The sequence below is a fragment of the Callithrix jacchus genome, chromosome 9, assembly GCF_049354715.1.
Source record: "Callithrix jacchus isolate 240 chromosome 9, calJac240_pri, whole genome shotgun sequence".
NCBI lineage: Eukaryota > Metazoa > Chordata > Mammalia > Primates > Cebidae > Callithrix > Callithrix jacchus.
This window is the reverse complement of record NC_133510.1, coordinates 109,755,006-109,768,570: the sequence shown is the minus strand read 5'-3', so window position 1 is coordinate 109,768,570 and position 13,565 is coordinate 109,755,006. Positions and strand designations below refer to the sequence as shown.

The 13,565-nt window shown below is 43.3% G+C and overlaps 2 protein-coding genes across 2 annotated transcripts in view; one reads left to right on the top strand and one right to left on the bottom strand.

The window, feature by feature from the left end:
• Positions 1-1,576, bottom strand: part of LOC144577664 (uncharacterized) — a 31,835-nt gene extending 30,259 nt beyond the window's left edge. Inside the window, exon 1 of the mRNA XM_078337190.1 lies at positions 1,407-1,576. Within this exon, the coding sequence (XP_078193316.1) occupies positions 1,407-1,498 (92 nt within the window). The 5' untranslated portion in view covers positions 1,499-1,576. The remainder of the gene's footprint in view (positions 1-1,406) is intronic.
• The window catches only part of LOC118144429 (uncharacterized), a 94,077-nt gene that overhangs the window by 51,132 nt on the left and 29,380 nt on the right, over positions 1-13,565 (top strand). The gene's annotated exons all lie outside the window — the stretch shown is intronic.

Here is a 13,565-nt window from a genome sequence, read left to right as displayed (position 1 = left end):
TCTTTGGTTTTATTGCTCATCTTTCTTTTTGTTGCAAGTGCTATTTTTTACTCTAGGAATTTTTTCTAGAGGATTTCAATACTATATTTAAAGATGTGAAAACTAAAAGATACCCTTCATATCACACAAGAGGCAAGATACCACATCAAGAGACTACAAATTTCTCACCTGTTTTACTGAAAAGTCCCCAAAGCATCTTTCCAAAGTGTGATTAAAATGGGTAATTACCAACTCAATCTCCCCTTAGCAAGGCCCCAAAATACCCTGAGCCAGGACATTGCCACCCGATGGAAGAGGAATTTGATAAAGGAAAGTTAGAATGAAAAGAAACAGTGATCTCAATAGATGGCCACTAAAATGGCTTAATTTTTAAACTACAAAAGTATATGATCACATGAACCTTTTGCAAGGGTCTCTCCCACGGCCTTAAAAGGGCCCACAAGCTTAATCATTGAGCTAGGCACTGAACTGTGTGGCCTGATAATTCTTTGAAATCCATTTGTGCTATGTACGAAGCTACTAGCTTCTACTGCTGTTATAAAAATTAATCAGACCTTGTTTTTGCCTTCAAGTACCTTTCAGGGAACACGAGGTATGCATAAAAATTATACTTAAAAAATAGTTTATTGGCAACTATTTTCTGTATATATGTAAATTTATAAAAAGTACTTGGAGGTCGTTTTAGAGTCATATGTAGTTGTGAGAAATCAAACAAATGAAATATGGTGCATGGCTACATTACATTATCACCGTCAGGAAATTAACATTGATACAACCCGCCAGATTTATACAGATGTCACCAGTTTTACACTTGTGAGTGTATTTAGTTTTGTGAATTTTTATCACATAGGCGTGAGTTGCTTTATTAAAGTAACTTTTAATGCTTAATTTTTAAAAATCTGCAAAATAATAAGCATTTGAAATAGAACTGAATAAAGATGCTTATAATCTTGCATTTAGGATTTGGATTTTATTCTGAAGACAGGAAAGAGCCACAACAACGGTTAAATACACATTTTCTGAAAGCTCAGTGTGGACATGGTGGAGGATGGTCTGGCTGGAGGGGGCTGGCTGCCCGTCCGACAAGGGCTATTCATCCCTGAGTGTCTTAGATTCTCAGGGTTGCCCTCGGCAGAGTGCTGGGAGGAGACTCCTGGCCCAGCAGCTTCTCTCTCAGGTCCCGCCCACCCCCTCTCCGGGCCCAGCTGTTCCTCACTAGAACCCCGCCCTCCCCAGTTCCCTGAACACAAATCTCTCTGAACCTTTCCTGAGCGCCCAGCCCTGAGAACCCAGTGGTGAACAAAACGCTGACAGCACAGTTAGGGAGACAGACAGTAAACACATGCCCCCAAATATATAATCATGTAATTACAGGCTGTGGGAAGTGTTGTGAAAGGAAAACACACCGGACGATGTGGGTCTCCAGGGGTCCGGGGCGTACTTCCCTGGGGAGGCTTCCGAGTCGGATCTGGACCTGAGTCCTGGCGCTGCCACTCATGAGGCGGGTGTCCTGAGCAGGCTGGGTGGTCCAGCTGGACCGTGGGCTCTTCGACTGACGAGCCTGGTGTAAACTGGCACTTCCAAAGTGTAGTACAGAAAGGTTAGAGCTTTAGCAGCTTCTTGGAATGTGTATTTATTTGTATTTATACTGCTCCATTCTATGCCCAGAACCGGTTCTGCAAGAGGTTAAAGAAAAGTTTCCCGTCCGTGTGAAAAAGTGCCCTGTGCCTTTTAACAAAGCTCAAGTTGCACGGTATTGGGATTTCCTATGGGCCTTTCTCAGCAGCGCAAGGCCCCTTGGATCGTGGATTGTGCGTTCGTCCTCTCTCTCTCTCAGACCCACAAGCAGCAGCAGCATCGTCATCGTGGGCATCATAACGGACTCCTATGCAGTGCTTTTAGGGTGCTGGGCATTGAGCTAAGCTCTACGTATGTTCATTCATTTTAATCCTCATACTCTGGCTCCTGGCAGGCACTTTATAAAACGTGTTGAGTGAATAAATTAGAAATAATAGGCCCTCTTAGCTTCACAGAGGAGGTGACTTTGAGGTGGATTTTGAAAGCGGAGTTCACCAAGCAGAGAAGTTGGGATTCATCCCTGGAGAGGAGCTTGGGTAGGTATAACAGGTCCATCAGATGTTCCAGGAATGGTGACTAGGGAAGTGTGGCTGGATACTAGGTACACAAGTGAGGATGCGGAGGAAGAAATATTGAAACAATACTTACCTACATATATGTAGCGTAAGCTTTACAGATGGTTATCTTAATTTTGCGAATACACGCAGTACTTTATGGGGATCTCCAGAAACACTTTGAGGATCGTTGGAACCAGGGTCTTGCTGTAGCAAGTCGGAGGAGGAGTCAGTCAAAGACAGGATCTAGATCTATAGATGAAACAAGGTTTATTTTTATGCTGGGGAGTGGAAGCTTGGGTGATAAAATGTTAGAGGAATTTTTTTTAAATGTCACTTCTTCCTCTCTCAGCTCAGGGCACCCACAACTTGCACTCTCTCTCTCTCTCTGCTGCTCCCAGCTCTTGGATATAGCCAATAACACCATGGGTTTCAGAGACCTAAAAAGCCTGCCAGCCTCCAGGTGCTCAATGATGACCTAGTGGACAAGAGCTACATCAAGGGGTATGTGCCATCACAAGCAGATGTGGCAGTATTTGAAGCGGTGTCTGGCCCACCGCCTGCAGACTCGGGTTGTGCCCTAAGTTGGTATAATTACACCAAGTCTTATGAAAAGGAAAAGGCCAGCCTGCCAGGAGTGAAGAAAGCTGTGGACAGGTATGGTCCTGCTGATGTGGAAGACCCTACAGGAAGTGGAGATAGAGACAGTAAAGATGATGATGACATTGATCTCCTTGGATCTGATGAGGAGGAAAGTGAAGAAGCAAAGAGGCTAAGGGAAGAATGCCTTGTACAATGTGAATACAAGAAAGCCAAAAAACCTGCACTTAAGGCCAGGTGTGGTGGCTCATGCCTGTAATCCCAGCACTTTGGGAGACCGAGGCAGGTGGGTCACTTGAGGTCAGGAGTTTGAGACCAGCCTGACCAATATGATGAAACCCCTCTCTATTAAAATACAAAAATTAGCCGGGTGTGGTGGTGGGTGCCTGTAATCCCACCTACTCAGGAGGCTGAGGCAGGAGAATCACTTGAACCCGAAAGGCAGAAGTTGCAGCCAAGATCATGCCACTGCACTCCAGCCTGGGTGACAGAGTGAGACTCTGTCTCAAAAAAAAATAAAAAAAGAGAACAGTAAAATAAGATCCATAAAAGAAAGAATATATGATAAGTGCAAAATTTAGAGAGGCTCATCAAACCTAAAAGAAAAAAACTGGACTTTTTGCCACATCTTTCATCTTACTAGATATGAACCTTGGGATGATGAGGCAGATATGGCGAAATTGAAGGAGTGTGTCAGAAGCATTCAAGCAGACGGCTTAGTCTGGGGCTCATCCAAACTAGTTCCAGTGGAATACAGAATTAAGAAACTTCAAATACACTGTGTGGTTGAAGATTATAAAGTTGGAACAGATAGGCTGGAGAAGCAGATTGCTGCTTTTGAGGATTGTGTGTAGCCTATGGGTGTGGCTGTTTTTAACAAGATCTAAAATCCATCCTGGATCATTGCACTTAAATAAAATCTTGAAATACTAAAAAAAAAAAAAAAAAAAAAAAAAACATGTAGAGCCAGGCTGGGTGTGGTGGCTCATGCCTGTAATTCCAGTACTTTGGGAGGCCAAGGCAGGTGGATCATAGGTCAGGAGATCGAGACCATCCTGGCTAACATGGTGAAACCCCGTCTCTACTAAAATATAAAAAATTAGCCAGGTATGGTGGCACTTGCTTGTAGTCCCAGCTGCTCGGGAGGCTGAGGCAGGAGAATTTCTTGAACCTGGGAAGCAGAGGTTGCAGTGAGCCAAGACTGCAGCACTGCACTCCAGCCTGGCAACAGAGCAAGACTTCAACTCAAAAAAAAAAAGTAGAGTCAGACAACCTGGAAATCTAATCTAATTTCAGTCACTTATGTGATTGACTTTGGGCAAATTCATTGAAGTCTCTATAAAATGGGAATAATGCTAAAATCTACCTCATAAGGACGTGTATTTAATAAGACAGCAGAACAAGTGTTTTAAAAACACCCTACATATTTGTTTGTTGTTTTAATCAAAACAGTATAGTCCAGGCTTGCCTAATTCTTGCTAATAATATGTGGTAACCAGTCATTTTGTAATTATGTTTCTTAAGTGACACCAGCTTTAAATGCAGTCTTGATAACAGTTTTGGAACATTACAGCTCTAGATTTGTTGCCACCACCTGTGGGAGAACCCCTCCCCTCTACTTCTCTCCAATTCCTCTGATTTATGCCTTCCCTGAAACCTAGAGCCTTGCTTCTCAAGGTGCGGTCTGCAGACCAGCATCACTGCCTTCACCTGTGATCGGTTAGGAATGCAGACTCTCAGGCCCACTGAGTTAGAATTTTCATTTTAGCAGGTCCCCAGGGGATCTCCAGTAAAGCCCCATAAAAGAGCTCCAGTAAAGTTTGAGAAGCATTGGTTTAAGTTACCCCATCGAGCCTTCCACTTTCTCCTGGCCTACTCTGGCTCATTACAATCAAGTTGTGTTGTTATCAATAACAATAATAGACCGTGCACAGTGGCTCATTCCTATAATCCCAGCAGTTTGGGAGGCTGAGGTGGGCGGATTATCTGAGGTCAGGAGTTCGAGACCAGCCTGGCCAATATGGTGAAACCCCGTCTCTACTAAAAATACAAAAATTAGCCAGGCGTGGAGGCAGGGCATCTGTAATCCCAGCTACTCAGGAGGCTGAGACAGGAGAATTGCTTGAACCTGGGAGGTGGAGGTTGCAGTGAGCCGAGATCACACCACTGTACTGCAGCCTGGGCAACAAAGAGCAAAACTCCATCTCAAAAGAACAATAATAATAATAACAGATACTATTTATTGATCACGTACCGTGTGCTTGGTGTTAGGCTAAGTACTTAATATGCATTGTCTCATTTTGAGGCACATTTCATCTTTATTTTTGCCATTCCAGCAGGTACATAGAGCCACGTATTTCTCAAACCTCTTTCATGGATGCTATTGGTTCAGGGGTCACTATTGGTTGCCTACCAAAATTTGTTTCTACAACTTTCTTTCCAGCAGAATCCTATCTCATGTCTCCAGTCCTCATCATGGGCTTCAGGGAGAGCTGACCTGAGCCCCGGTTCCATGTAAAGACTTTTATTAACTAAGGGTAATCCCACTCCCCTTGATAATCGGTTCAGGAACGGGCAGATGACCCAATTCTGTCCAAGGAATCTTCAGGAAGTCTGTTAGGAAGTTTTCTTACTCATAAGAGGGAGTTGCGGGGAAAGGTAACCTTCTCGGATATTGTCATGGCTGAATGTTATGCCTGGAATTTCTGCCATTTGGCTACTAGCTTCAAGGTGAAGCTCTCTCTGGAGTGACAGAGAGGAGTGATGCTTTCCTTATCAGCTTGGAGCTGCTGGATCCCTCTGGGGCTTATAGGTTTTGTGAGTTAATAGATTCCCTTCTTGTTTAAGCCAGACTGAGTGAGGGTTCTCCTCCTTGCTTTCTAACAGACAAAATTTGCTTTCAAGTTGGTGCCCAGAAGACGCAGCTCCTTCCTGGAGGGTTTCCCTATGGGGTTCTTAGGAAGGAAAGCTTCTCTCTCCATTAGCCGAGGCCAATGGAATGGAAAAAGAAGGAAGGGGTTCTCCTGGAGATGAACATAGCTTCTTTGATTTGTTACCTGTGTGACCCTCAGCAAGCACTTTATCTCCTTGACACTTAGTTTTCTGATATGCAGATTGTGGAGCCAAGGATCCCAACTTGCTTCCCAGGGTGCTGGTGAGACTCCTGTGAGACGCTGGAAGGGCAAGTTTTCATCACCAATCAAGGACCTACATATAGATCTGGGGCTGACACTGCTCATGGGCATGGTTACCTCGGAAAGCTGGTCGGTGCCAGAGCTGGGGCTCCGTCTGTCTCCTGACCCCCAGAGCAATGTTTTTTCTATCATAACCTGACTCAGTCTCTCCCCTACGGGGTCATCTATTTTCTGCCTTTTTCTTCCTCAAATGCAAGGCATAAGCATGGCCTGAAGCATAACTGTTAGGATTTCCTGGGGCATTTCTTTCAACTCCACCGTTTCCACCCCCACCTTGGCAGGGCTCATCAGGGCCCAGCTTGGCCAACCCTGGCGTTGTAATGCATTGGCCAGGATGGGCCTTTGTTGTCTCTGGACTGCAGCTCCCCCCACCCCTGTTGCCTATGGCCACTTTTGCTCATTTCTCTTGGGAGCTGCCTAGCTGCAGAGAAAGGCCTTTGGAACCCTTCTCTTTTCAGCCATCCTTTATTGAATTTCACCTCCATTTTTTTTCCTTTCCAAATAGGAACATCATTTATCCAGGACTTTAAGTTGCAGAGGTCTTTAAGAGCTTTCTCTTTCCCAGCTGCATTTGTTGACACACAGTCAATCTGTTTCTTGCCTCCACTCCCCCTCCCCCCACCCCACCCCAAGCAGGCCATAAAGTGTCTACAGCTGTGCCCTTTATTACCCTTCCCTTTCTATGCCCACGAGGGGGATGAGCCAAAATATAGCACAGCCATTACTGCTAACAAAAAGGGACAATTTTAAAGCATTTCTGCTTTTCAGCAGGGAAGCTGATGGTACAAAAAGAAAATGCATCATTTTATTGTAAATGTTTTTAAAATATGGGTCACTTGGCCATAATCAGCCTCCAAAGACGGACAAGTTTAAAGCGAAAGCAGTCACATAAATAGCAGTTTTTTCCCCTTGCCTTTTCAATTATGCTAATCGACACCAAGAAAAACAGGGAGGGGGTAGCTCTTACCAACCCACACACTCCGGCTCCAACTCCCTCCTCTCCAGTGAAGAGCATGGGAAGTAAGTTTGCCAGGCCAAGGATGGTGCCCCCAGACTAAGAAGCCCTTTTACTTTTTACTTCTGTTTCAGCAAGTATTAAGAGGCTTGTGGTCCGGTCTTTCAGGATGGGATGGTTTTCCCAACCTGGGTGGAAAGGAAACTCTTATTACGTTTGCTGAAAACTTCAAAATGCAGAAGGCTGCCTGACAGCTACCTGGTGTGTGTCTGGGATGGGTGGGTCTGCCCAGGAGCCGAGGGCGGGAGGTTGGAACAGATATGCTGGGAGGGTAGGCAAGGGAAGTGGTTGCTGTTCCAAAGAGGACACTCTCTCAGTGACTTTGAAGGTAGGAAATGGATATGATGTTTGGTAGGACTATGGTGAGAGATTAGAGGTAGAAAAAAGACACCATGTTCAGACTGATGGCCAAAAGGTGTCCCCCTGCCACCCACTCCTGTGCCCCTCGGGGTCCCGCCTCTTAAAGTGTGAACCAGGCTCTGCCTCTGGGAAAGGAAGTAGGGCTTGAGAGGAGGATTTGAGCCATAGGAAATAGGACCAGATTTCTAATGCAACTGGAGTGAGGAGGGCTGGATTATACACTCCTGAGAACCAGCTGTCAACATGATACAAAGAACGGAGACACGGAATCCAGAGAGCTGAACTCAAGCCCTGGCTTTCCAGTGCACTAGCTCTGTTAACACAAACTCTCCGAGCCATGGGGCCCCTGTCTGAAATGAGGATGACAGTGGAGAAACTTCTACCACACAACATTGCTAGGAGCAGTCAATGAGCTCAGGTGCAGGAGGTGAATCTGGCAGGTGTTCAATGGTTGAGGAAAATAGTTGATGAAACTGATTCTGAACCAGGAGGTGGAGCCCCAGGATATGCTAACTGGGCTACATGGATGGTTAACCAGTTTTCCGAGACATTCCGATTCGAAACTCGAAATGGTATCAAGGGATGCTTAGAAAGTGTCCCTAGAAGGAGATGCATGGAGAAGAGACATATTGGATCAGGGTGCTGAGTTCTTAGGTGGGTAGAGGGCATGGCTTAGGATCTGCCAATCTGCTTCTGATCCCAGATCTACTGCTAACTTGTTAAGTGACCTAAGCTTCTCAGCCACCACTTCCCGTCAGTACATTAGGAATAAAAGCAGTGGGATGACATAAGGCTGTGAGGACTAAGATGAGATTAATCATACAAAGCCCTTAGTGCATGGTCTGTCAGAGAAACTTACTATATTTTGCTATTGTTCCTGAGAACTTGAAGGTGAAAAATGGAGACTGGTTGATGATGGCTTCCCTCCCCTCCCCTCCCCTCCCCTCCCCTCCCCTCCCTTCCCTTCCCTTCCCCTCCTATCCCCTTCCCTCCCCTCCCCTCCCTTTATCCCCTCCCCTCCCCTCCCCTCCCTTCTTTCCAGGCTGCCAAATCAGGGGGTAATTGTTTAGCACAGGTTTCTTAAGAATTGACTGTAAAACATCTCATAAGACAGTGTGATCTAGTAACTAAAAACATAATTTGAGGGTCATACAGATGACTATGAAATCCCTGTTCTGCCAATTCTAGCTCTCTTACTTTGAACAAATTATTTTATCTCTCTGAACCTTAATTTCTCATCAGTTATAAGGTCCCTATAACTGGACCTTATGGACTTCCTTTATGGAAGTATTAAAGCAGATCATGCATGTAATAGTTACATACATCTTCTTTACTGAGAGTCTATCTCCTGCTTTGCACTGGAGAAAGCAACACTTTTTACACTTAAAAGAGTGTAAGGCTTAACAGGCTGCAGATGTAGCAGGGGTAATGAAAAGGAAGGCCAGACTTTATAAATGAAATAGACATGAGGATCTCTAAGCTCTAACGCTGAAAGAGATTCTTCAGGGGATAAACTTGCTAACGTGGACCTTAGACCTCTGTTCTTCCGAGTCTCCAGCACATCCTCACAATTCAGTTCCTACTGTTACGGCTTTGTTTGATGATGGTGATGGTTATAATGGTAGCAAGCATCTTTGTGCAAGCTTAGAACAAACTCCAGGCCGTTTTGTACCAGTTAGAAAAAACTCCCTTCCACAGCTCTCCTAAAGACAGTTAAGACTGGTAAAAACCTTTAAAAAAAAAAACTTACTAAAAAATAAGGAATTGGGAGATCAAGGCAGGAGGATTGCTTGAGACCAGCCTGAGCAACATAGGGAGACCTTATCTCTACAAACAAAATTAAAACAATAAAAAAACAAGAAAAGCAAAGTGGAAACACAGGAAGTGCAAGAAACCTGAAACTCTGTGGCTTGTTTTCTGACCCTCCTGGAGCTGGATTGCTCCCAGGTACTGTCCAATTTCACACAGTATTTGTGATATTTATGTTCTGTGTCTAGCTCAGTGTATCATCGGTTTTTCTGAGAGACTCGAGTATACAGTCAGGCAATCCTTAAGAGGGATGTGTTCTAAGAAACTTGTCATTAGGTGATTTCATCTTGTGCGAACATCACAGAGTGTTTGCACTCACACAAACCTAGGTGGTCTGGCCTACTATGCACCTGGGCTAAATGGCATAGCCTGTTCCTCCTAAGACACAAACCTGTGCAGCATGTTATTGTACTGAATACTGTAGGCAATCGTAACGCAATGGGAAGGATTTGTGTATCTAAATATATCTACGCATAGAAAAGGTACAGTTAAAGTACAGTATGAAAGATCAAAGACGGTTCATCTGTACGGGGCACTTACTATGAATGGAGGTGCAGGACTGGAGGTTGCTGTGGGTACATGTGTAGAACAGGCAGGTTTGTTACATAGGTATACATGTGAGATGGTGGTTGGCTGTATCCATCACCCTGTCATCTACATTAGGTAGATTTCTTCTAATGTGATCCCTCCCCTCACCCTCTACCTGCTGACAGGCTGTGGTATGTGATGTTCCCCTCCTTGTGTCCATGTACTCTCATTGTTCAACTCCCACTTATGAATAAGAACATGTGGTATCTGGTTTTCTGTTCTTGTGTCAGTTTGCTGAGAATGATGGTTTCCAGCTTCATCCATGTCCCTGCAAAGGACTTGACCTCATCCTTTTTTATGGCTGCATAGTATTCCATGGTGTATATGTGCCATATTTTTTTAATCCAGTTCTATCATTAATGGACATTTAGGTCGGTTCCAAGTCTTTTTTATTGTGTACAGTGCTGCAAGAAATATGTGTGCATATGTCTTTATAATGATTTATACTTTGTTGGGTATATACCCAGTAATGGGATTGCTGGGTCAAATGGTATTTCTAGTTCTAGATCCTTGAGGAATCGCCACACTGTCTTCCACAATGGTTGAACTAATTTACACTCCCACCGAAAGTGTAAAAGCATTCCTATTTCTCCACATCCTCTCCAGCAACTGTTATTTCCTGACTTTTCAATGATTGCCATTCTAACTGGCATGAGATGGTATCTCATTGTGGTTTTAATTTGCATTTCTCTTAATGACCAGTGATAATGAGCTTTTTTTTCATATGTTTGTTGGCTACATAAATGTCTCCTTTTGAGAAGTGTCTGTTCATATCCTCTGCCCACTTTTTGATGGGGTTGTTTGCTCTTTTTCCTGTAAATTTGTTTAAGTTCTTTGTAGATTCTGGATATTAGCCTTTTGTCAGATGGGTAAACTGCAGCATTTTTCTCCTATTCTGTAGGTTGCTTGTTCCCTCTGATAATATTTTCTTTTGCTGTGCAGAAGCTCTTTAGTTTAATTAGATCCCCTTTGTGTATCTTGGCTTTCGTTGTCATTGCTTTTGGTGTTTTAGTCATGAAGTCTTTGCCCATGCCTATGTCCAGAATGGACATAGTCTTTGCCTAGGTTATCTTCTAGGGTTTTTATGGTTTTAGGTCTTATGTTTAAATCTTTAATCCATCTTCAGTTAATTTTTGTATAAGGTGTAAGAAAGGGATCCAGTTTCAGTTTTCTGCATATGGCTAGCCAGTTTTTCCACCACCGTTTATTAAATAGGGAATTCTTTCCCCATTGATTGTTTTTGTCAGGTTTGCCAGAGATCAGACAGTTGGAGGTGTGTGGCATTATATCTGAGGCCTCTGTTCTGTTGCATTGGTCTATGTATCTCTTTTAGTACCAGGACCATGCTGTTTTGATTACTGTAGCCTTGTAGTATAGTTTTTTTTTTTTGAGACGGAGTTTCACTCTTGTTACCCAGGCTGGCGTGCAATGGCGCAATCTCGGCTCACTGCAACCTCCGCCTCCTGGGTTCAGGCAATTCTCCTGCCTCAGCCTCCTGAGTGGCTGGGATTACAGGCACGTGCCACTGTGCCCAGCTAATTTTTTGTATTTTTAATAGAGACAGGGTTTCACCATGTTGACCAGAATGGTCTCGATCTCTTGACCTCGTGATTCACCCACCTCGGCCTCCCAAAGTGCTGGGATTACAGGCTTGAGCCACCGCACCCAGCCCTGTAGTATAGTTTGAAGTCAGGTAGTGTGTTGCCTCCAGCTTTATTTATTTATTTTTTGCTTAGAATTGTCTTGTCTATATGGGCCCTTTATTGGTTCTATGTGAAATTTAAGGGTTTTTTTTACAATTCTGTGAAGAAAGTCAATGGTAGCTTGATGGGAATAGCATTGAATCTATAAATTACTTTGGGCAGTATGGCCATTTTCAAGATATTGATTCTTCCTAACCATGAGCATGGAATGTTTTTCCATTTGTTGTGTCATCTCTTATTTCCTTGAGCAGTGGTTTATAGTTCTCCTTGAAGAGGTCCTTCACATCCCTTGTAAGTTGTATTCCAAGGTATTTAATTATCTTTGTATTAATTGTGAATGGGAATTCACTCATGATTTGGCTCTCTGTTATTGGGGTATAGGAATGCTTGTGATTTTTGCACATTGATTTTGTATCCTGAGACTTTGCTGAAGTTGCTTATCAGCTTGAGATTTTGGGCTGAGATGATGGGGTCTTCTAAGTATACAATCATGTTATCTGCAGATTGACTTCCTCTTTACCTATTTGAATACCTTTTATTTCTTTCTCTTGCCTGATTGCCCTGGCCAGAACTTCCAAGTTTATGTTGAACTGGAGCGGTGAGAGAGGGCATCCTTGTCTTGTGCTGGTTTTCAAAGGGAATGCTTCCAGTTTTTGCTCATTCACTATGATATAGGCTGTGGGTTTGTCATAAATGATTTTTATTATTTTGAGATATGTTCCATCAATACTAATTTATTGAGAGATTTTAGCATAAAGGGGTGTTGAATTTTATCGGCGGCCTTCCCTGCATCCACTGAGATAATCATTTGAGTTTTGTCTTTGGTTCTGTTTATGTGATGAATTATGTTTATTGATTTGTGTATGTTTAACCAGCCTTGCATCCCAGGGATGAGGCCGGCTTGATTGTGATGGATAAGCTTTTTGATGTGCTGTTGGATTTGGTTTGCCAGTATTTTATTGAGGATTTTTGCCTCAATGTTCATCAGGGATATTGGCCTGAAATTTTCTTTTTTAGTTGTATCTCTGCCAGGTTTTGGTGTCAGGATGGTGTTGGCCTCATAAAATGAGTTAGGGAGGATTCCCTCTTTTTCTATTGTTTGGAATAGTTTCAGAAGAAATGGTGCTAGCTCCTCTTTGTACTCCTGGTAGAATTTGGCTGAGAAACCATCTTGTCCTGGACTTTTTTTGGTTGGTAGGCTATTAATTGCTGCTCCAATTTCAGACCTTGTTATTGGTCTATTCAGGGATTTGACTTCTTCCTGGTTCAGTCTTGGGAAGGTTTAAGTGTCCAGGAATTTATCCATTTATTCTAGATTTTTTGGTTTATTTGCATAGAGGTGTTTACAGTATTCTCTGATGGTATTTTGTATTACTATGGGATTGGTGGTGATATCCCCTTTATCATTTTTTATTGCATCTATTTGATTCTTCTCTTTTTGTCTTTATTAGTCTGGCTAGCAGTCTATCTATTCTGTTGATCTTTCAGAAAGCCAGCTCCTAGATTCACTGATTTTTTTGAAGGGTTGTTCATGTCTCTATCTCCTTCAGTTCTACTCTGATCTTAGTTATTTCTTGTCTTCTGCTGGCTTTTGAATTCGTTTGTTCTTGCTTCTCTAGTTCTTTTAATTGTGACATTAGGGTGTCGATTTTAGATCTTTCCAGTTTTCTCTTTTGGGCATTTAGTGGTATAAATTTCCCTCTAGACATGCTTTAAATGTGTCTCAGAAAGTCTAGTATGTTGTGTCTTTGTTCCCATTGGTTTCAAAAACATGTTTATTTCTGCCTTCATTCTGTTATGTATCCAGTAGGCATTCAGGAGTGGGTTGTTCAGTTTCCATGTAGTTGTGTGGTTTTGAGTGAGTTTCTTTTTTTTGTTTGTTTGTTTATTTTTTTTTTTTGAGGCGGAGTGTCGCTCTTGTTACCCAGGCTGGCGTGCAATGGTGCGATCTTGGCTCACCGCAACCTCCGCCTCCTGGGTTCAAGCAATTCTCCTGCCTCAGCCTCCTGAATAGCTGGGATTACAGGCAGGCGCCACCGTGCCCAGCTAATTTTTTATATTTTTAGTAGAGACGGGGTTTCACCATGTTGACCCGAATGGTCTCGATCTCTTGACCTTGTGATCCACCTGCCTTGGCCTCCCAAAGTGCTGGGATTACAGGTTT